Genomic DNA, 24,341 nt, shown 5'->3' with positions numbered 1-24,341 from the left:
CAGTTTTATTTTTTACAAATAATTTTGTAACCATCAATGACCACTTTGCGCTTTACTGAAGAAATTAAATAAAGTTAATAGTTATCTGCCAAATTGATTCTGATATTTTTGTAACAATTTGAATTGTCAGGTTTTTTTTAAATGACACCCAAAAAAAAAATTAATTGCGTTATTTCTGAGCTGCGATAGGCAAACACTGATACAGTAGCTGCGTATACTCTTTGAAAATTTGACTTGTGGAACTTTAAATAAAAGTAGGATAAAAATAGAAGTAGCATTTGGTTGTATGCATCAGAAGCTTTAAAAATAGGCACGTTGATCCAATTTGTCAACATTTGCAAAAATGAAGTACAGGTTGAGTCTCCCATATCCAAAATGCTTGGGACCAAGGGTATTTTGGATATCGGAATATTCCGTATTTTGGAATAATTGCATACCATATTGAAATGTCTTAGGAATAGGGCCCAAATCTAAACACAGAATGCATTTATGAATCATATACACCTTATACACACAGCCTGAATGTAATTTTATACAATATTTTCAATAATTTTGTGGCTCAAACAAAGTTTGTGTACATACATGAAATTCATTTATGTTTCCTATACACCTTATACACACAGCCTATAGGTCATTTTATACTTTATTTTTAATAATTGTGTGCCTTAATAAAGTTTGTGTACATTTAACCATCAAAAATTAAAAGTTTCACTATCTCAGTCATGCTAAAAATATTCCGTATTTCGGAATATTCCGTATTTCGGAATATTTGGATATGGGAGACTCAACCTGTATAACAATTTGCCGACTAAATATTGCAGCTGCTCTAGAAAATAAGAAATGCAAGTGTTTCACCATGATTATATGGTTACTGTTAAAATATATGGCAGTAGAATAATCATCCTGTATCGCAATTAAAAGTGGCCATAAATGGCCCAAGCATATAACTCAATAATCCTGCTCTTTAGTTTTTATTATTTTTCGTGAGCAAATGTGGGTGTGGTAGAAATGATCAGGAAAACTTTTCAATTAATAAAATGTATATAGTAACTTTACAATAAAGGAAACTTGATATCCTAAATAAACATATATATATATATATATATATATATACACTTCTAATAAATAATATTTTCGTGAGTGATAGGTAAACCTGAATTCTGAATTAGATACATAAGGATACGGAAAGGGTCACACTACATACTGTTTCTCCTCTGTATTAGTTTGTTTAATCTTAATCACAGCTTTCAAGACTTCTTTTGGGAAATTTCTGGAATTTCCACCTATTTTAAGTTGCGGGTTATGAACTATGTAACAATAGGAGACCCCTGTGCATTGGCGCTTGTCCCAATTTCATCACATCACATCAAATGTCCACATTTTTAACACTTGAGAACCGTATCTTACATTAAATAAAAGAATTGCTTTCTCTAAAATATTGCGTTGGTTAACCACTTAATTTTTTTTTTATTTTTTTTTTACAAATAGCTCAAATATGTCCTCTCTCAAATATCTGAAATATACCACTTTACTATTATCTTTTCCCCTATTTCCTCCCTTACCCTACATATCTCTTCCTCCTTATCCCCTCCATGTTTCTCAGGACCTCATTCAGAGTCGGTCGTTGCGGCCGCACGGTCATACGGGAAAAGGGGCCGGATATGCAAATGATGCACTCGCATGTTGCGTCCCTAAGTTCAGATCGTTAGCTGGCCGACCCAGGGGAGGAAGCGGTCGGAAGACAAAAAATACGCCCCCTTCTCGTACGCATTAGTCGGCATCTCCGGCCATATAAGGATTAATCGTGAGCATCGGGAACCATCGGAACTGGTCGTAGAGCTTAAGGTTGACCATACCCTCTCTTAAGCACTACGATCAAGTCAGTGTTAAAACCACCCATGTCACATGTGCCATGACGCTACTTGGTTAATTATGCACTCCCATAAAACGCTGTTCGCATAATTAGGCACGCCTGCGTTCGGATCTCCACTCCCCCGTTTTCAAGCACCTTCCCCTGTTACCACCCACAAACGCCTCAATCTGTCACTCAAACTACCGCCCTGGCTGTGTTCTAGGAGAGAGAAATTTCTGATCGTAGCGGCTAGTTTGCGCACGCGCATTGCGAACTTTACACATGCGCAGTTCAGCGAACATCGGTGGTGTACGACTGTGCGGCCGCAACGACCGACTCTGAATGAGGTCCTCAGTCTCTTCCTCTCACATCCCTACTCTACCTCACCCCGATCCACCTCCCTTCCCCTCCTGCTTCCTGTCCTATCACCACTCTCCCCACATTTTCCCTCACCGTACTTCAGAACCATCTGAGTACACAATCAATCCTGCGAACCTCATCCCCAACACCCATCAGCCATATTGGTGACTAACAAACTGCCCTTCATCCATAACCGATTTAATTCTCACTCCCTCATTCTTCTCACAAGTATCAAAATTTGACATAGGTTCTCTTGCTACATCTCTGTTAATGGAATTTTTCTCTCTGTCACTCCTCGTCCTGGTGACCCACAAGGTAGTTATCGAGTAGTTCTCTCTCCCTGCTGCAATTTCCATGTCTTACCCCTTTATCCCTCCCTCTCATTTATCTCCTTTGAGGCCCATTCTCTTCACCTCTTCTACGCTATTCACCTTCGTGTCATGGTAATTTCCTACCCACACCCAGTCCCTTCTCCCAATTCCTAGATAGCTTTTTAGCCTGCAGTTCCCATTTCTTTCCTCTGACATTTTATCTCTTATTGGACAATCCCATGCATTTTGCTCTTTCCATGCTGCTCTCCCTCAGATCCTCCTTTTACTACACCCAATTTCAATCCTCCCACACCCACTCTAGTGGTCAGTAACTTGACTTAGTCTTCTCCCACAATTATTCTGATTTAATTAATTTCCCACTCCCTCTCTCTGACCACCATATAATTTTCTTTGGCCTTTTCCTTACAATTTCACCTCCCCCAATCTAAGTTACGCTCACCAAGAGCAAACTTGCTGCCCTTTAACCTGCTCTCTCTTCCTCCTCCACATTAACCACCCTTCCCTCTTCTATCTCTACCCTCTCCTGCACAAGCTGCTACAATTTAAAATGCTACTCTCAAATCCACTCTTGACTCTGCTGCCCTGGCCATCACTCTCAGACATTGCTGGCCTGCTCCCCAACTATGGGACTCACGTATGCATGCTGACTACCTCTGTCTCAAATTCATGCTCACTCTACAACCCTGCTCTATCTTACTGCAAACAATCTTTGCCTCTTTGCTACCTTTAACTTCTGCCTCTGTTCCCCTGCTCCCCTGCTGCACTCCTCCCCCATAGCCATGGGCTTTGTCACGCACTTCATCAGGAGAATCAAATGCTCCTCCATACTCTGTACTCCATCGGCCTCTGTGACTCTGCTGTTTCATGGTTCAAGTCATTCCTCACTAACCTTTTCTGTCTTTGCCTCTACCTCTCCCTCACTCTGATACCTGTAGGTGTCCTACAAACGTTAATTTTTGGGCCCCTTCTCCTGTCCACTCTACATTTCCTCCCTTGGAAATCTCATCAACTCCTTTGCTTTTCTCATCTATATACAACACTCAAATGTACCTCTCTTCTCTTCCCTTTCCAATTCTCTCTCTCTCTCTCTCTCTCTCTCCCCCCCCCAAAGTCCACTGCCCCTGTGTCGTTTTTGAATCCTCTATCTCCTACACTTCCCACATCAAAGCCTTCTTTCCATCCTGCCACTTACCCAGACACCACCAAAATTCTCATCCATTCTTTCCCACATAGATTTCTATAACTTCATCCTGTATGGCCTCCCTTTCTCTTGCATCTCCCATCTTCAATCTATTTTTAAAGCTGCTGACCATATAGTTTTCCTCTCCCTCCATACAACCTGTCCTTCCCACCTTTGCAACATGCTTCACTGGCTCCCTCTCTCACTCTTAAAATTCAGTTCAGTTCAAACTCTTCACTATCATCTAAAAAACCATAAAACAACTCCACCTCTCCCTAGATATCTAACCTCATCTCTAATGTTACTCCCTCACACCCTCTCTGCTCCTCCTCTGACCAACGCCTCTCATCCACCCTGGGTCACTTCATGCTCGATATCAAGATTTCTCTAGAGGTGTCCTTTTCCCCGGAACTCACTCCCACGCCCAGTCACACTCTCTATCAACTTCCCTAGTTATAAATACATCCTTAAAAAATACTTTTTCATCAAAGCATATCAGCCCTCCTCTTGAATCAAAACTTCTCCAGCCCTCCACCATTTATCTTTCACAGTTATCCTCCAGCTGTTCTTCCCTTCCCCTTGAAATATAAACTCCTTAGGGCAGGGCCCTCCTCCATGTTATTCTTCCCTAGCAAACTCCATGTTACCTATGCACAGTTTCCTTTCTACCTTCCCCACTCCAGCTACTTTGACCCTGTCTGCTCGCCCGTACATTGAGTAGAGGATCACTGATTACTGAATTGATTCCCCCCCACCCATGGCTCCTGCTATCTTCTTTGGGGATGTAGTCAACATCCTAGTACATAGAATGCCATCAGTCTGAATCCTGGCTCCAGAATCCTGTGGCTGTGATCCCTATGGTATTAGGGTTAAGGTTAGGCATTAGGGGGATGGTTAGGGTTAGGCGATGGGATGGGATGGTTAGAGTTAGGCTGCGGAAAAGGTGGTTTAGGGTTAGGAGTAGAGTTACAGTACAATACTTACCTGCATGCTTTGGGATTTTAAACCTTCAGGATTTCACTGCCTGGTTTCTGACCCCCGGCATTCTCAGTGTCAGGATCCCGTATCAAACCCCTTCTATGAGGTGCCAAATCCATTTTCTAGTTTTCTGTTCTACCAGTCTGGTTTGATATTTATGCTATGGTATTCCTTTGTGTATTGTGTTTAAGATCTACAGTAATTCCATGGTAATGTGAAATGTTCGGTATTTTCACCTTGTAATGCACTGTATAGATTTTGTGATGCCATAATATTATTATTATTATTATTATTATTATTATTATTATTATTATTATTATTATTATTATTATTATGTGAGGTCTACATGTAAAATAAAAGTAAGGAATTAGGAAGCATTCTAAACTATAGTGAAGGTTTTTTTAGTAGGCATAAAAAGAGCATTGAGAATGTAATATATACTGCAACCTGAAAATGTTGAATTGAATTTGTTTCATGGTCCACTTATTTTCTGTAAGGTTCAAGGAAGGCACAGGTAAGCTCTCCTGTGTGACAAGTCATTGTAAAAGGTTAAACTAAAGCAGTAGCTTGCCCAGACGTGCATTTCTGGCACATAAAAACTCCCTCTGTTAGACAGGGGTGTGTGTTCCTAAAGCAGAGTCCAGAATTGCACAGTTATTATCTCCTACGCAGAAAGACAATCTCCCGAAACGTTTGGAGTCTCTTCTATTCTTCTTTCATCTTTGTGCACTTGCTCTGAAGGACTGGTCTGTCATTTATTTAGGGGGCTGGACACAGAGAGACTGACTGGTTCTTGCTGATGGGACCTGGGCTAGGAAGGGGTGTGAGCTTAGATTTCTTACTGTGACTCATTTTTCAGGTTTCAAAACTGAAGTGTAAGGAAGGATTAGGAGAGCTTGCTACACCTGCCAGCTGACTGTATGCATGATATAAAAATTGCTTTTTAAAGTTAAAACTTTCTCACCTTAAACCTACTGGGAACGGATTCAATTATAATAGATTTTTCCAGCTAAAGCTTTCAAAACAAGGACGGGTAGTAGTGTCGCCAGGGAGATTGAGTGAGGATAAAGCAAAATTGCGGGTAAAGAAACTGGTTTTGTTGTGATAAACTCAAGGAGAAGCTGGTGACGGACAGGTTGGCACATGGAAACTTTGTATAACGATCTGTGAAGACGACCTATTGTAGGACACACTGAGACCTTGCTGCACACTGTGCTCACACAGTACCAACTTTGGAGTGAAGACAGCAGTACAATGTTCCTTCTTGCTCTGTGTTCTGCTCTGCTTACAGCAGGTAATGAGATGTAATTACTAATCTACTATTACTTGGCACGTACAGCATTCTAGTGTGTTTCCTCTAATACTGTCCCTGGCACAGGTACAGATGTGTCCTCTTGCATCCTTGCCGCTCGCGCTGCAAACGTGCGCACATATAACACAGTGCGATTAACTGCTGCTGTCACCATGCGCTGAGTTCGCACTGTGCAATTTTATGGGAATGCAGGTGCGAATGCAGCACGTGTGCTCGTTCATGCGGGCTTGCGACTCGCGACATGCGTGGTGAGATTTGCCGAACAAGCGGCAATGATGCAACTGGACATATCTGTAAGCAGTTTTCCAGATTACAATTTTGCCAGGATAAAAGGGACAAAATAGAGGGGGAAAAAAAAGTTCAAAAAGTTACAGGTTAATATTTAAGTTGCTATTATTACTTATTAATATTTATTACTGTGATTGTATGTATTGAAACAATTGATGGTCAGTTATCAAAAGGAGTAAAGATAAGTTTTATTTGACAGACGAACTCTTGATTGAAGTGGTTAATGTTCTTTGTATAATCTTTGTCTGTGACATTTACATGGTAACTATAAATAAAGTAGGTCTCTGGCACGATTTTGATTTGAGGGGATGCCAAAATGTGGGCTCTATGACTATATGTGTGTGTAAATAAATATATATATATATATTATATATTTATGTGTGTGTATATATTTGTTATTGCCTCAGAAACTTAAAAACTGTTTACGGAACATAAACTCTGGGTTCTAACTCATCTGCAGTTTATTATGACAGTTGCCCTCCTGCCTGTTAATACTGAACACATAATTAATTAATGTAAAAGCGAGTATTTTGTATGCAAATGATACACCTGTCTTTAGCTCGCTACATTAAAGGACAGTGGCCCTAATTCAGAGGCGGTCGCAAGAAGCGAGCGCTCGTTCTGAATGAGGGCTGCCACTGCTATTTTTTAATGCGACCTCCTGGTCGCTAGCTAAGCTGTGGGTTACCACCCACAGCGTAGCGACCAACCAGGGTGATGGTCGCGATGGTCAAGACCATCGCGACCATCGGGGCTTGCGAAGAGACCCTAAGGTTGGGTCTCGGCAACCGCAAGCCCCAGGGAGCTTCCTGCTCTGATCGAGCAGGAAACTCCCCACTGACATCACTGCTGATGTCAGTGTGGCCGCCCACAAACGTCAGGCGTTCGCTTGTGAACGCCTCCTTTTGTGTAGCCACCCTCGCCTACAGTGAGCTCCGGAGTGAGAGGATTTCTCTCTCGCTCCGGGGCTTGTTCACGCGCAGTGTGGCCGCTGCTCATGCGCAGGACCAAAACATTGACCCGGTTGCGAGCGCTCAGCACTTGCGACCGAGTCTGAATGAGGTCCAGTGACTGACAGCATGAGAGGAGTAGGGACAGGAGAGGGAGAGGAGATAGGGATCCCTCCTTGTTCTGACATATAGATCCCCAAGCATCCTCCAAGCAGGAAAACCTAATAACTGGTACCATATATATTACATTTCAATCCCAATTCCATGTTATTGAAGGAAAAGCCCCAGAGCAGCATATAAATGATTGGAAATTATAAATATTGAGACATTAATAGGGTATTACAAAAAAGTCAGCAACAACTTAAACACATTCAGGTAACTGCTAAAAGGAAAAATGGTAAACTCAAATAAGACACTCTGCTTGGGACTGGAAACCTTACGCTAGGACCTAATAACAGCAGTGCACTCATAAATCTTAATTAAAATCCCATATTTTTGGAAATAGGAAAAGCCTTGTTTTTTTCTTTGGGTGCTATTAAAAATGGTTTTGGAACTTTTTGCATTGCACAATCTAAGTTAATTAGAAATTAATTTCAAATTGCATATTTCAAAAGTTTTGAATCACTTTCTGTGACCGGGGAATTCCTGGAAAAAGAAGTTAATAAGAGCCCGATGATTATTTCTTCCTCTGCTGAATCATCGTTGTGCCTTTGTGCCGAGCAAGGAGTCTATATGAAGTTGATAGTCAATGACATCATTACTCACAGTGAAAGTTAATGTAACTTGTCAGAATTAATTTTGGAAAACAAATTCCATCTTTTGCATTGGTGGGTTGCTGTGAAGTGGGTCACGCCCTATGTAATCGGAATTTGGTGCCATCTTTCGGGTGATATTTTTGGAAAGATGGCACAGGTAATAGCAAATATTCTGTGTCAGAGCCTTTACTAACTTTTATGCATGCATTATACAAAATTCATAGAAAGGAGATGTCGGGAGCGTTCTTTGATCCTATTCTAAAAATCTATTTGTATATTTTATGCATGCATTGTCTTCTCAAAAATATTGCTTTGAAAGATGGCAACGCCGAGGGAAGGTAGAAGGGGGTACGCTGCATGGTGTAAGGCCCCGCTGATTCCACGGCCCCCCAGGTATTAATATGAATGTTTTAGAATAAGTGCAAGTTGCACTTGCAGAGCCGTTGTCACAAGCGTGGAATTTAGGAGCTGTGTTCCCGGACTGGGCCTTGGATCCGTATTACTTGGCGCAGACGCTCACTGGAGGAGGCTTGGCTTAATGAAGTTTCTCCGCATGAGAGGGTGCAGCGAACTGACAGGAGTTTGAGGAATGCGGCAGTAACGAGATAGCTAGGAAGCTACGTGGAGCGGCTGGATAGCCTAGGGTAGACATTGGTAGCTGAGTGGCTACGTAGAGCGGCTGGATAGCCGTGGGTAGACGTTGGTAGCTGAGTGGCTACGTGGAGCGGCTGGATAGCCGTGGGTAGATGTTGGTAGCTGAGTGGCTATGTGGAGTAGCTGGTTAGCCGTGGGTAGACGTTGGTAGCTGAGTGGCTACGTGGAGCAGCTGGATAGCCGTGGGTAGACGTTGGTAGCTGAGTGGCTACGTGGAGCGGCTGGATAGCCGTGGGTAGACGTTGGTAGCTGAGTGGCTACGTGGAGCGGCTGGATAGCCGTGGGTAGACGTTGGTAGCTGAGTGGCTACGTGGAGCGGCTGGATAGCCGTGGGTAGACGTTGGTAGCTGAGTGGCTACGTGGAGCGGCTGGATAGCCGTGGGTAGACGTTGGTAGCTGAGTGGCTACGTGGAGCGGCTGGATAGCCGTGGGTAGACGTTGGTAGCCGAGCGGTTACGTAGAGCGGCTGGATAGCCGTGGGTAGACGTTAGTAGCTGAGCGGCTACGTGGAGCGGCTGGAAAGCCGTGGGTAGACGTTGGTAGCTGAGCGGCTACGTGGAGCGGCTGGATAGCCGTGGGTAGACGTTGGTAGCTGAGCGGCTACGTGGAGCGGCTGGATAGCCGTGGGTAGACGTTGGTAGCTGAGTGGCTACGTGGAGCGGCTGGATAGCCGTGGGTAGACGTTGGTAGCTGAGTGGCTACGTGGAGCGGCTGGAGCGCAGTGGGAAGGCTACTTAGCTAAACTAAGAAACTAGTTGCACTGGCAACTTGTGTGAGCATTGGGGATCCTTTTATAGTGGACATTGGGAGCTGACAGGCTGAGAGAGAAGGAGAAGGCTCCTCATTGGTGGTAGTGGGGTCACATGGGCAATCCAAGATGGCCGCGCCCATGGACCGGAGGACAGCGCTTCCTGGAGGTAGTCAGCGGGGACCAGCGGTGAGCAGGAGCCGGCGTGGGAGCAGCACAGCAGCGGGACCCTCCAGAGGACAACAGCGGAGACTGCCTTGGGAGAAGAGGAAGGAGCGTACAGCGCGGGAGCCGGAAGACAGCACGGGTCAGCGCCCGCACAGGTAAGCGACGGGGTCTGATTCTGGGGTCTCCAGGCCGGCGTGTGACAGCCGTATCTAGATGTTTTGGTGCCCTGCACAGGGCAGGTGCACGGACAAAAGAGGGGCATAGTCTCATAGGGAAAAGGCATGGCCACAGTATAGTACCCCCAATTCACTTTACGCCACAAGTAGTGTCCCTTATTCACATTACACTACATACTGTAGTAGTGCTCCTTGCACATTATGCCCACAGTAAAAATTCCCCCCTTACACATTATGCCACACAGTACAAAGCCAAGCTTAGCCCCCCTTTACATATTATGTCACACAGAACACAGCCAAGCCCTTGTTACACATTATGCCACTCAGTACACAGCCTAGCCCAACTTTACACATTATGCCACACAGTATACAGCCTAGCCCCCCTTTGCACATTATGCCACGCAGTACACAGCCTAGCCCCCCTTTACACATTATGCCACACAGCACACAGCCCAGCCCTGCACACATTATGCCACACAGTACACAGCCCAGCCCTGCACACATTATGCCACGAGGTACACAGCCCAGCCCTGCACACATTATGCCATGCAGTACACAGCCCAGCCCTGCACACATTATGCCACGCAGTACACAGCCCAGCCCTGCACACATTATGCCACGCAGTACACAGCCCAGCCCTGAACACATTATGCCACACAGAACAAAGCTAAGCCCAGCACCCCGTTACACATTATGCCATGCAGTACAAAGCCCAGCCCTGCACACATTATGCCACACAGTACAAAGCCAAGCCCAGCCCCTGTTACACATTATGCCGCACAGTACAAATTTCAGCCGCCTCCCCCCTTACACATTATGCCACACAGTAAAAAGGCAAGACCAGCCCCCCCCCAGAAGAAGATGGCACAGCAGACGGTTAGAAAGCAGATCACATGGGGCAGTGCTGCCCACTGTAGTTTGTGTATTAGTAGAGGTGTGCCCGGCAGAGAAGGAGCCGAGTACACCACTACTATCATACATTGCAACTGGCGGCCGCCGCAGATCATGGGTGGAGGCGGCCGGTTGTGCCTACAGGGCATGTGCGCACCACCCTAGTTATGGCTCTGTACACTTGTTACCACCTATGCCTGCAGAAGTTGTTTCAAAGAATACAAAACTTGCCATAAGCGTGTGCAAACATAGGTGGGTCTATGCCCCATTGAGATGTGGCATTCAGAAACCCCAATGCAGGAGAATTAAAAGGCATGGCATAAATATACATGCTGATAATAATGATCATTCTTAAGCATCACTAAGGTATTCAAGTCTGGGCTGGCCACAAATGGCATCAAATAGAGTAGGGTCCACCTGCTAAACTAGGTTATTGCAGGCTGGGATGATATAACAAGAAGACCTGTAGCCTCCGGTCATAAGGTGCAATAGCAGCAGCTAGGTCAAAAAAATATGCACCTGTGCTAAATTGCACTGGTGTTTTCTCCAGACCTCCTGGGTTAGTTTGCAAAAGATAGAAAATCATTACTACAGTGTGTGCAACTGCAAGTCCCAGCAAGCCTGGAAATGTTTAACGTATCAATGATGTGGGAGTAACAATGCATGAAGCCTTAGGTCCATTGCCATAGAAAGTGATGGAGGAACCTAAGGGCCTGATTCAGAGCCGCTCGAAAGCGGCCGCTCGTTCGCACCGAGCGATGTTCGCACAACTGCGCATGCGTATAGATTGTAATATGCATGCGCGAACCAGTCAGTGCGGCCGAAAATCGTTTGTTCGCTATATAGCGAATGCCTGCTACTTTGAGTGACAGGAGGAGGCGTATGTGGGTGGTAACAGGGGAAGGTGCTTGAAAACGGGGAGTGGAGTTCAGAACGCAGGCGTGCTTAAAGGTCAAAACGGGCGTTTTATGGGTGTGCATAATTAAAACAGCAGCGTCATTGACCACGTCACTTGGTTGTTTTATAGGCAGAACTGCTCGCAATATAGTGGTAGGAAAAACCAACCACAAGAATAGCGAGCAGTTCATATGCTGTTCGATGTACTCGATTAATCTAATAAATAGCGGACATGACGTATGGTGCGAGCAGCAAGGGGGCGTATTTTTCAAAAATTCGATCGCAGACTTAGAGGCGTGAACAGACCGCAATGAGCGAACGGTTCATTTGAATAGCCACCCCTTGTTTTTGAACGAACGACCGCAAATAGCGAGTGGCTCTGAATGAGGTCCTAAGTGTATAAATGGCTTTAGAGTGTGTGCAGGGACTTGAGACTAGGTAATACTGTAGGTGTCTACCCTCCTCTAAGGGGGCATTTGGTCAGTGGTCACTTGACTGCAGACGGTTGGCGTGCCTCAACTCAGGCACCCAGTCATCATAGTGAGAGAGTGGGTGTAAGATGCAGCTTGTAGACATGAGACAATAGAAAAACTAGATCCGTTGAGGGACAAACAGGTTTGACTAGTGTTACTACTGTACAACAAGACTAATGAAACTACAGCTTTAGAACTGGACTTGAGAGTATTGAAACTATTTGTGTGCTGGAGTGAGAGAACTAATTACACTGCACAACAATGAAAATGTTTCCGATGTGAAAATAGTTACTTCTAATTGATTTCAGCATGCAAAGAATGTATATGACATTTAGAACTCTCAGTTAGCTCTGAGTTCCGAGATATAGCCCATTTATGACGATGTAGGGGTATTCCTAGTGAAGTGGGCAGAATGGAGGGAATCTTACCAGCAATCAGCATTCCGCGCAGAGGGGGCAGGGCCTAATGACCCAATTAAATGAATCAGTTATTTGTCCCCTCCCTTATTCAAATATATGCGATTCACGGGATTACCCACACATGATAACTGTGGTGCACTGAGTGACAAGCATAGTGAGCGATTCCACCAAGACATTCAGCAATGGAACAAAGATATCAGGGTAGGTGATCACTACTGTTGGACAGTGACAAGAGATGCCCCAGACAGGAGTACAAGCGACAAGCAAAGAGAAAGCACCCCCATGAATAGGCCACTATATTACATAGTACTTTCCTATGCTGTATGTTTGTTTCCTATGCTGTATGTTTGTTTCATATGCTGTGTGTTGGTTTCGTATACTGTATGTTTGTTTCGTTTTGTGATTGATTGAATTAAAACAACTGTTATTTATTTTCTATCAAGAAAATATCAGATTATTTTAAAATAGCTTTTCACTATGACTATATTACTAATGTACATACAGTATAGTGCAAGTAGTGTAGCTCAAAAAATAGAGCTAATAAAAACATTCTGAAATCATTTTAGTTTTTCTTGACCTCAAATTAAAAGGAAACAAATTAAAAGTATTAATTTGTTGTACAGTGTTATAGGGGGTGACGTGGAAATGAGCGCATTTCATTTGCTTACTGTACGATACACAAATCTGTACTGCAAATGCCCACACAGAAAAATGTATATGTGCAGGTGTGAAAAGTGCTCCTTCTTACCCTCAGAGTGACAGACCAGGGGACGTTATGGTTAGGGGTGTACAAATGCAGTCCAGGTACAAGAAGGGTGCTTACACCTCATTTCAGAATGAGTCAGAGCCATCTAGAGATGCATATACGTCTGTCAGCAGCTGCATACATTGAGGGAGCCAGCGGACTAATACAGGTACACAATGATGATGATGGTTACAAAACTAGGAAGATAGATCTGATTGGCTGATTGTGAATTCACCTCTGAAGCTGATTGGCTGTTTCATCATTGATCGTGTCTATAATATATGATGTGTGGGCATGTTTTAGACTATATTTTTTGTTACTATCATTCAAGCAGGGGAAGGATAATTATACCAGCCGTAATATAGAGGGATTTCATTTAAATCAAACCTAATATAACCAATGCTTTTTTCACTATAAAAATGTTATATAACCTTTCTTGTGCTTATGACCCAGTTGGGTGAAAGCATATCTGGGTGTGAGTCCACCTGAGGTAAACCTGGGGGGATTATGGTATGTGATGGGTGCAGAGCAGGATCCATCCGGAGACACCTAAGCCTTATCATATGAGCTGAGGTAGGTGCCAGATAGATACACCTACAACCCTGTGATCAGTGAGCTACATAAGAGAATATCTTGTTGTGATCAGTACATTTATACATACAGTGTACATTCATTGGCAAGCTGTGACAGGCAGGGCCCTCCTGCTTCTCATTCTCCCTTTGCACTATCCATGCTATCCCATTCAGCGACTATGATACTGTATGCTCACCCTTATACTGGGTACAGGCCTATTGAGTACCTTCCATTCCCTGCAACTTACAAAGGGTTGGGTACGGAATCCCAACAGTCAGAATCTCAATGCGTGCAGGTAAGTACCCTAACGCTAATCCTAACCCACCTTTCCTGCAGCCTAATCCTCCCCCCATGCAGCCTAAACCTAACCCTCCCTCTAGTGTAGGGGTGGGCAATAAGCGACCCTCCAGCTGCTGTAGAACTACCCATCCCAGACTGATCTGCCATAGTTTTCCTATTTGCCATGCTGAAATTGTTTCAAGGTATGCTGGGATTTGTAGTTCAACAACAGCTGGAGGGCAGCTTATTGCCTGCCCTTGCTTTAGTGCCTAACCCTAACATCTAACCCGAAACCTCCCCCTAACCCTAATATTTATAGTCGGGATGCCGGCGGTTGGGATTCTGGAGCCGGGATTCCGACTGCCGACGGGAAACCGTCACCGGGATTGTGATTGCCGGCATCTCGATTGCTGAGATGCCAACTACCTACCCTTACAACTGCTTACTCTACAAGTTAGTGTGTTGCCCTACCCTCGCCCTGTGTCCCTAATCTCAGTCAGTTTATGGCTGCCTGATGTACCTTTGTTGTACTGTACTTATATGCAGGGCCGTAGCTAGGGTAGTGCAGCCGGTGCCATCGCACAGGGCACCACAGATCAGGGGGCGCTGTGTGGGCCTGTCAAATTTCTGTTTATTATAATTCTCACTTGTAGCTTCCTCTTATTTCATCCCCAGCATCTCCTGGCCTCCCCTATCTCTTCCCTGGCCCTTCCCCATGAGGCCATTCCCTTTTTTGGGTGCATTATGTCCCTTTGAAAAATGAGGGGGGCGCCAATGCTCTTTCTGGCACAGGGCACCAAAAAGTCTAGTTACAGCTCTGCTTATATGTCTTGTTACACTGTATATTTAGGCATTGAAAAATAAATAAATGTTGGCAGTCAAAAATTTGGACACAGTTTAAACGTCAGCAGTTTTACTATAATTATCCAAAATGTAGACACAGCCATACCTGACGAGCCAACGTCTAAGCCGCTTCTAAAACTTGGAGTCTAAGATGCCTCTGAGATCAGGCAGTTTAGATGCATAAATCGTTAAATATGTACTCGTATGGTTAAATTTAAGAAAAAAAAATGTATGTGATCCTCCCCCTCCAAAATCAATAACCAGCCCCGCACCTCAGAGCCTGGGCTTGTATTGGAAAACAGGGGGAATAACCACCAATAACCACCACCAGGGGGGTAACGCTATAGCAGGGAAACACACAGAGTGGGGTCCCCCTGCCACAACGGCTACCAGCCCCAAATTTGTCAGCCCACTGCTGGAATTCCTCGGATTATAGTGGTTATTGGAAATGGACTAGCACCGCATACATGTAGCTTTAGCATTCTGAGATTATTCATGTAACACTGCTGAATTAATGTTACTTTGTTGCATCTGTATCTGTTCCAGAGTCAAGTTTGCTACTAATGTCACTTCTCACCTATTGATCACTGTGAGAATTGCTCTGTCCTGTTAGATTTTGCACAAGTCTTTCACAGGCTTATAAAGACGCGTCTGTGATATTTTGCACCCATACATTGCTCGCCGTTAGATGCTTCAGTTATCACTGTCTCATTCTCAGACTGGGGGGACAGTATCTGGTGCACATACTTGTCTACGATCCCAGGAATGGCTGGGAGGCTCCAAGAAATCGCGTAGTGCTCCCAGCTGCACAGAAAAGTGGGCAAGTCTCCTGCACCCCCCAGCCGCTCGCACTGGATTGCGTCACCGTAACCCTGCCTCTGCTATACAATGCCTGTTTTCTGTGCACTGTATAGTGGGGGTCGGGCCCACAATGACACGGAGTAAGGGGCATACTACAGTATAGTACAATACCAGTGCAGGACAGGATACTAGGCATGTCCGCACCTCAGTTATATTGCAGTTGGGACTCATAGCATGTACTTTAAAACGATGTATGTGTCACAGATAATAATGCTGCTACTGGTAATTATTTTGTCTTGGCCTAGGGGCTGATAACACACCTATTCGGATCTGTGTGACAATTGCTCTGTACTGCTGCATTTAGTAATTGTCTGTCACAAACATATAAAGGATCCTCTACGTACTATTGCACTGCCTCATTTATCATCAAAGCAAAAAGCAAAAAATACCCTCTGGCTCTGAGTGTGTGATAATCACCAGCTGCTGCTAATGAAGCCTGCTTCTGTAAATACACGGCTATATGTAATGCAATATACGTACTGTACCGAGCTACTGTTACTACACGGCTATATGTAATGCAATATACGTACTGTACTGAGCTTCTGTAAATACATGGCTATATGTAATGCAATATACGTACTGTACCGAGCTACTGTTACTACACGGCTATATGTAATGCAATATACGTACTGTACTGAGCTTCTGTAAATACACGGCTATATGTAATGCAATATACGTACTGTACTGAGCTTCTGTAAATACACGGCTATATGTAATGCAATATACGTACTGTACTGAGCTTCTGTAACTACACAGCTATATGTAATGCAATATACATACTGTACTGAGCTTCTGTAACTACACGGCTATATGTAATGCAATATACGTACTGTACTGAGCTACTGAAACTACACGGCTATATGTAATGCAATATATGTACTGTACTGAGCTACTGTAACTGCACGGCTATATGTAATGCAATATACGTACTGTACTGAGCTTCTGTAACTACACGGCTATATGTAATGCAATATACGTACTGTACTGAGCTACTGAAACTACACGGCTATATGTAATGCAATATATGTACTGTACTGAGCTACTGTAACTGCACGGCTATATGTAATGCAATATACGTACTGTACTGAGCTTCTGTAACTACACGGCTATATGTAATGCAATATATGTACTGTACCGAGCTACTGTAACTACACAGCTATATGTAATGCAATATACGTACTGTAACTACACCGCTACATGTAATGCAATATACATACTATAGGGATTTACTGCATACTTGCCGACTATCTGGCTGCTCCTTACGGGCAGGAGCAGCCAGATCGGCAGGACAGGGGGCATGGCCGGCAAAAGGGGGCATGGCAGGATGAGAAGATGATGTTTTGCGGGTGTGACAGGGGCCGGCCACGCCATCGTGTCATTTTGGCCCGGCTACACAATGCTGAAAAAACTGGCATTGTGAAGCAGGGGGCGGGGCCAAAATTACGCCATTCAGCGTGAATCGTGTCAGCGGCCCCCCCGCTGCGGGTGTGTAACAGGTATTAGGTGGCTGGGGGGGGAACGGCAGCAGGCGAAAGGCTTGCCTGCCTTTCCGGGGGGCTGTAGCTGCACCCGTTTATCAGGAGGCTCCCGCCCGAATCGGGAGGGTAGGCAAGCCTGCTGTAACTACACAGCTATATGTAATGCAATCTACGTACTGTACTGAGCTTCTGTAACTACACAGCTGTATATATTGCAAGATACTGTAGCAGCATTTTAAGCAAATCTTCTACACTTATAAGGATGCAGGGTCAGATTAAGGCATGTGGGGGGACTGTGGCAACTAAGGGGATGTAGACGGCATCCCGGGATACCGGGGGTCAGAATTCTGGTTCCAGAATCCGTTGACATCCCCATGGTAAGTGTTAGGGGTTACGGTACCTCCTCTGGCCGGCTCCTCTTGAATGCTTCTGTGTTCTGCTTGCACAGTGCATACAGCGCAGGGCGGCTCTGGAGTCCCCTCATCATGGTGACAGAAGTAATGTGTAACCTGATGCTACTGAGGGGACTTGGGAATCGCCCTGCGCTGTAAGCAGCACTGACTGTGCATAAAGCATAAAAAGTATGAATCAATGTCTATAAATGTCTGATATCCTAAAACTGTCCTAAAGATCAAGACACACTAACAGTCCAGGCTTTAAGGATATCCATGATTGAGCACAGATGTTTAAATTCAATTTACTGAGGGCCTGATTCAGACCCACTCGCGAGCAGGTCGATGTTTGGCCACTGCGCATGTGCACGCCGGAGCTGGCTCCGACGTGCGCATGCGCGGTCACCGGCGAAGCTATGGGCGCTCCGTCGCTCCGGGCCTCGCACCAAAGGGGGAGGCTGTCGATTTTGATCGACAGCTTGCACCATTTTGGAGGCGTGGCGCGGGGGTGGCTTCACAACGGAGGCGTTCCCATGCGAACGCCTGCCATTTGTGGGCGGCCCCACTGACATCACCAGTGATGTCAGTGGGAGAGCTTCCAGCTCTATTAGAGCCAGAAGCTCTCTGGGGCTTGCGGCCACGAGATCCTACCACAAGGGTCTCGTCGCAAGTCCATCATCCTGGCTGCTTGCAATAGCTGTGGTTGGTCACCCACAGCTATGTGAGTGGCCGGGAGGCCACTCCTCCCTAAAAAAAACACCCATATTCAGAGCGAGCGCTCTTTCAGAGCGCCCAGTTCTGAATCAGGGCCTGAGGGCCTTATGCAGTGGTAGATGCACAATGTTTTAAATCTGCGCATGTGTGCGAGACACACTGTGCATGCTTCCTGATAGTTACAGCCGGGGACACACTGTGCATCCTTCATGATGGTTACAGCCGGGGGACACACTGTGCATCATTCCTGATAGTTACAGCCGGGGGACACACTGTGCATCCTTCCTGATAGTTACAGCCGGGGGACACACTGTGCATCCTTCCTGATAGTAACAGCCGGGGAACACACTGTGCATCCTTCCTGATAGTAACAGCCGGGGGACACACTGTGCATCCTTCCTGATAGTTACAGCCGGGGGACACACTGTGAATCCGTCCTGATAGTTACAACCGGGGGACACACTGTGCATCCTTCCTGATAGTTACAGCCGAGGGACACACTGTGCATCCTTCCTGATAGTTACAGCCGGGGGTCACACTGAGCATCCTTCCTGATAGTTACAGCCGGGGGACACAGATTAGAATTGCACAGAGATCTATGCAGTACTGATAGGCGTTCCTGGGCGGCGACTGGGGGGGATGGCTTTTGGCGACAATGTGCCAATGCCGGGGACTGCGTCAGAAGATGCAGTTCCGCTGGCACATGTGGCTGTGTACCTCCGGACATTCTGGGCAGCCATCTGGTTGCTCTAATATCTGATGGGGCACTGTGCATCCTTACTGATAGTTACAGCCGGGGGACACACTGTGCATCCTTCCTGATAGTTACAGCCGGGGGACACACTGTGCATCCGTCCTGATAGTTACAGCCGGGGGACACACTGTGCATCCTTCCTGATATTTACAGCGGGGGGACACACTGTGCATCCTTCCTGATATTTACAGCCGGGGGACACACTGTGCATCCTTCCTGATATTTACAGCCGGGGGTCACACTGTGCATCCTTCCTACTAGTTACAGCCGGGGGGCACACCGTGCATCCTTCCTGATAAGTTACAGCTGGGGACACACTGTGCATCCTTCCTGATAGTTACAGCCGAGGGACACACTGTGCATCCTTCCTGATAGTTGCAGCCGGGGGTCACACTGAGCATCCTTCCTGATAGTTACAGCCGGGGGACACAGATTAGAATTGCACAGAGATCTATGCAGTACTGATAGGCGTTCCTGGGCGGCGACTGGGGGGGATGGCTTTTGGCGACAATGTGCCAATGCCGGGGACTGCGTCAGAAGATGCAGTTCCGCTGGCACATGTGGCTGTGTACCTCCGGACATTCTGGGCAGCCATCTGGTTGCTCTAATATATGATGGGGCACTGTGCATCCTTCCTGATAGTTACAGCCGGGGGACACACTGTGCATCCTTCCTGATAGTTACAGCCAGGGGACACACTGTGCATCCGTCCTGATAGTTACAGCCGGGGGACACACTGTGCATCCTTCCTGATTTTTACAGCCGGGGGACACACTGTGCATCCTTCCTGATATTTACAGCCGGGGGACACACTGTGCATCCTTCCTGATATTTACAGCCGGGGGTCACACTGTGCATCCTTCCTACTAGTTACAGCCGGGGGACACACCGTGCATCCTTCCTGATAAGTTACAGCTTGGGACACACTGTGCATCCTTCCTGATAGTTACAGCCGAGGGACACACTGAGCATCCTTCATGATAGTTACAGCCGGGGGACACAGATTAGAATTGCACAGAGATCTATGCAGTACTGATAGGCGTTCCTGGGCGGCGACTGGGGGGGATGGCTATTGGCGACAACGTGCCAGTGCTGGGGACTGCATCAGAAGATGCAGTTCCGCTGGCACATGTGGCTGTGTACCTCCGGACATTCTGGGCAGCCATCTGGTTGCTCTAATATCTGATGGGGCAGTCGATGTCCACTTGGTAGTGTAACTATATGCACACAGCAGTGGACATCTCATAGACAGCCCATCCACTGCGCCATTTACATACATTTGCAGTAGTGGTTGCAGCGTCCACTCTGAATCAGCCCTAGGGGTATTAGTGGTCACCTGCACTGAAAACATCTGAAACAGACAATCAATGAGCTAGTATCCAGATGTACTGAATCAGAACTAGCGTTATAGCATTGGAGGCATAACAAGGTACTGCTGAAATCTTCCAAGATTAGGTGGTCAATTCACTAAAGTAATAAAATGCAATGGCCACATGGAAAGCACAGATCTTATTTGCAGCAGCAGATCCAAGTCTACCAGAGCAATTCAGTGTCATTCTGGTGCTTGGACAGTTTCTCCAAAAAGCAGCTGCCCCATGATCCCTATCATCCCTACTTTTGCCGCTAATTTGTATCAGCCAAAGATTACACTGCTCGGGTTTAACCTGGCAGTTTTACAGCACATCCGTGAACCATGTGAGGGCCTTGGAGGCAGAGGGATCTGAATGGATCCATTTTTACAATCCAGATCTCATTCCAGAGTTTGATGAATAGTCATCCCCATTCTAGTGTGTGGGTATGTGAAGCACATCAGCATTTCAGTACACACAGGAAATGGTAGCAGCTACCATAGCTAAAATATGGTAAAGCTGCAGGAGGCATCATTTCTGCTACATGCATTACTGATCTAGAACCAGTGGTTTGGAGCCCAGGGCAAGTTAACAAATGGAGCCCCCCCTTCCCCCCAAGTATGTGTGAAAAAGTGGGCATGGCCACTGAAAATGGGGGGCTGTCAACGTGATACACCACCGTTTCCTGTCACTCTGGGAACATTCCTTTCCATTCCATATGCACCTTAATGCCCCCAGTAGTGGTGCCCCTCTTGCAATGCCCACTGTAGTAGTGCCCCTTATACAGTGTTCAAGTAGCAGTGCCCCCTGTAGTAGTGCACCCTTATACAGTGACCCAGTAGTGCACCCTTATACAGTGCCCCTCAGTAGTGCCCCTTATACAGTGCCCCCAGTAGTGGCCCCCCGTATGCAGTTGTCCCCCTATGCAGTGCCCCCAATAGTGCCCCTTATACAGTGCCCCCAGTAGTGCCCCATATGCAGTGAACCTTATGCAGTGCCCCTTATGCAGTGCCCCTTTTATAGTGCCCCCAGTAATGTTACTTATACAATACCCATGTAGTGCCCCTTATACATTGCCTCCCTGTGCAGTGCCCCCAGTAGTGCCCTTTATACAGTGAACCTTATGCAGTGCCCCCAGTAGTGTCCCTTATGCAGTGCCCCTTTTATAGTGCCCCCAGTAATGTTACTTATACAATGCCCGTGTAGTGCCCCTTATACATTGCCTCCCAGTGCAGTGCCCCCAGTAGTGGCCCTCCTATGCAGATCCACCAGTAGAGGTACCACTATGCAGTGTCCCTTATACAGTGCCCCCAGCATTGCCCGTTATACAGTGACCCCTGTAGTGCGCCTTATACAGTGCCCCCAGTAGTGGTCCACTATGCTGTGTCCCCAGTAGATCCCTCAGTAGTGGCCCCCCTATGCAGTGCCTCCAGTAATGGTTCCCCATATGTACTGTCCCTTATACAGTGCTCCTTATATATATCACAAAGACACACACAAAACAAAACACAATACTTATGACGTCTTTCCCTTCACCCACTGCGGGAGCCGGAAGGCGGAGCTCATGAGTGATCACCAGCACTGCTCCGGCTATGGGTGCAGCAGCCAATGAGAGTCTGTCTGATTCTCATTGGCTGCTAAAACACACACACTGCCTTCGGGTAGTACCAGTGTACTACCTGGCGCCGGTGTGATTGTTTTACTGTGTGTGCACTAAATAAAACTACTGGAGGTTTCCAAATGCTTGATTTTAGAGTGAGTGTGGCCAGTCCATGAAGAGGACATAATTAGCACTTATCCAGCTTTGCGTCATACAAAGTGTATTGTGTTTCATAATTCCAGCATACAGTATACAGGACCAACTATCGCAGTAAGCGATTAAATGCGGCCAACCTGCCTTAGCTGGATGTTTTTGTTCCAGAGTATGGGAGCAAGTCTGGGAGTCTGGGGGAGCAGCAGAAAAACATAGCACTGCCCTGGACATATATGTACATATTGGTCTCGTTATTCACTGGATAGAGTATTATTATCCAATATTAATAATTAAGCTTATAGATGGTCTATAGCAGTGCACCCCTAACAGTGCATGTTTTCCAGATCTCCTAGTTGGTGCGTAGGTGTATTTATTACTGCCTGACACATGTTAAAAGATCCACAGGTGGTATTAATTATTTAATTTGTGATACTGAGAAGAACATGCAGCGCTAGTAACATTCTGTTACATTACTCTATTAGAGCAGGAAGTTCACTTTGGCTTGAGGGAACCGACACCCTACCACAAGGGTCTCGTCACAAGCCCGATGGTCGCGATAATCGCCTGGCCGCTCGCAAAAGCTATGGGTGGTCACCCACAGCTATGCGAGCGGCCTGGAGGCGGATTTTTTATTTTTATTTTTTTTAAATCCACCCTGATTCAGAGCGAGCGCTCACAAATAGCGAGCGCCTCTGAATCAGGCCCTAAGTCTAAGCAGTAGTGCGCTGCTGAACACAGATTGCCGATGACCGGGAATCTGCGCGTGCGCAGGACCTGTTTTGGGCATGTGCAGAACGGGTCCTGCGTGGTTGGACACAGAGCGGCAGCAGACTGTTTGTGATTGACAGTCTGCTGACATTTGGGGGCGGGGAGGGGGCAACGACGACCTCCATTTTCCAAAATGCAGGTGCGTTGAGGGGGAGGTAAGAGGCCAGGATCTCCAGAGGAAGATGGAGATTTCCTGGCCTCTTTTGGACATCTGTGATGGCCAGCCTGCGTGACCCCATGGTCACTCAGCCGGCCAAGGATGCCGCATTAACATAATAACTAGGACAGAATTGCAATTCTTTCCTGTACTGCATCACCCTATAAGTACCGTGATAGTAAAGTGGGACGTTTTTGTGGCTGAAGGGCTGGGTGGGCTGCAATCACAGAAATGCCTTACAACTCAAAATACAGCTATATAATTGCATTGGACTTGCGAGCATTTTCCATATGCACTATTGTGTGGCCACCGGGGTTCCGATACGGAGGGTAACATATGGGCTTCTACCACATCACGCTGCTATGATCGGATCCCTCCCAGCATGCCCAGCAGCCACCGCTTCGCTCTGCGCAAGAGCAGATGGACTCCCGGGTCATAAACCCGAAAGTCCATGGGGCGGCGCGGATCGCAAAGGACAGCTCTTATCGGAAGAGCTGTCCTTTGCTGTACTGATCGCATACTGTAGGTTAGTACATATGCGATCAGTATGAATGCGGTGTCTAGCGGTAAGTACTGCACTATGTTACTGCATCCCGCCCTACGTGTAACTCAGGGGTAAAGATACTAAAGTAAGAGTTTTTTAGAAGTCCAAAGCAACCAGTCAGATTCTATTTAACATTTAACTAGCACCTTCTTGAAGATTATATCTAGAATCTGATTGGTTGCTATGGGCAACATCTCCACTTCTAAAAACACTCACTTTAGTAAATGTACCCCTCAGAGTCTAGATCGTATAGATATTCACCATGCGCCTCTCCAGCTTCTGTGGAACTACAGATCCCAGCACGCCCTCCACATTTTTAGCATACCTTATTAGCAAAACTGTGTCAGGGCATACTGGGATGTGTAGTTCCACGGCTGCTGGAGGGCCGCATATAGATGGTGGAACTCACTTGCAATGGTGTCTGCAGATGAATTCCTGGATTCCAATAAAACTTCTTTACAGTTCTAAAACTCACAGGTGCCCTGTAGTAATCTATAGATGTCTTCCTTTGATGCCAAGAATGTGCGTGTCCAGTATGCTCAGGCGATCATCTTGGCGCATTTCTTCACCAGAACGACAATTTTTACCAGCAGAAAAACAGGTCAGCTACTGTCTTGTAACAGGGTAATATACCTCTGGCTGTTAGTAAAAGATCTAAAGCAGACACGATGTTAGTCGTGCATTGCATACAGAGCTGT

The 24,341-nt window shown here is 46.2% G+C and overlaps 1 protein-coding gene across 2 annotated transcripts in view; it reads left to right on the top strand.

Annotated features, from left to right (window-relative positions):
- The first annotated feature begins 5,392 nt into the window (after window positions 1-5,392).
- Window positions 5,393-24,341, top strand: part of LOC148509094 (phospholipase A2 inhibitor and Ly6/PLAUR domain-containing protein-like) — a 198,357-nt gene continuing 179,408 nt past the window's right edge. For both annotated transcript variants that reach the window (XM_088443673.1, XM_088443672.1), the window contains exon 1: window positions 5,393-5,996. In XM_088443673.1, coding sequence (XP_088299799.1) covers window positions 5,957-5,996 — 40 coding nt within the window. In that variant the 5' untranslated portion in view covers window positions 5,393-5,956. The remainder of the gene's footprint in view (window positions 5,997-24,341) is intronic.

The sequence above is a fragment of the Taudactylus pleione genome, unplaced genomic scaffold (assembly GCF_031769625.1).
Source record: "Taudactylus pleione unplaced genomic scaffold, aTauple2 ptg000332l, whole genome shotgun sequence".
NCBI lineage: Eukaryota > Metazoa > Chordata > Amphibia > Anura > Myobatrachidae > Taudactylus > Taudactylus pleione.
The sequence above is the reverse complement of the archived record's forward strand: the minus strand, read 5'-3'. Positions and strand labels throughout refer to the sequence as shown.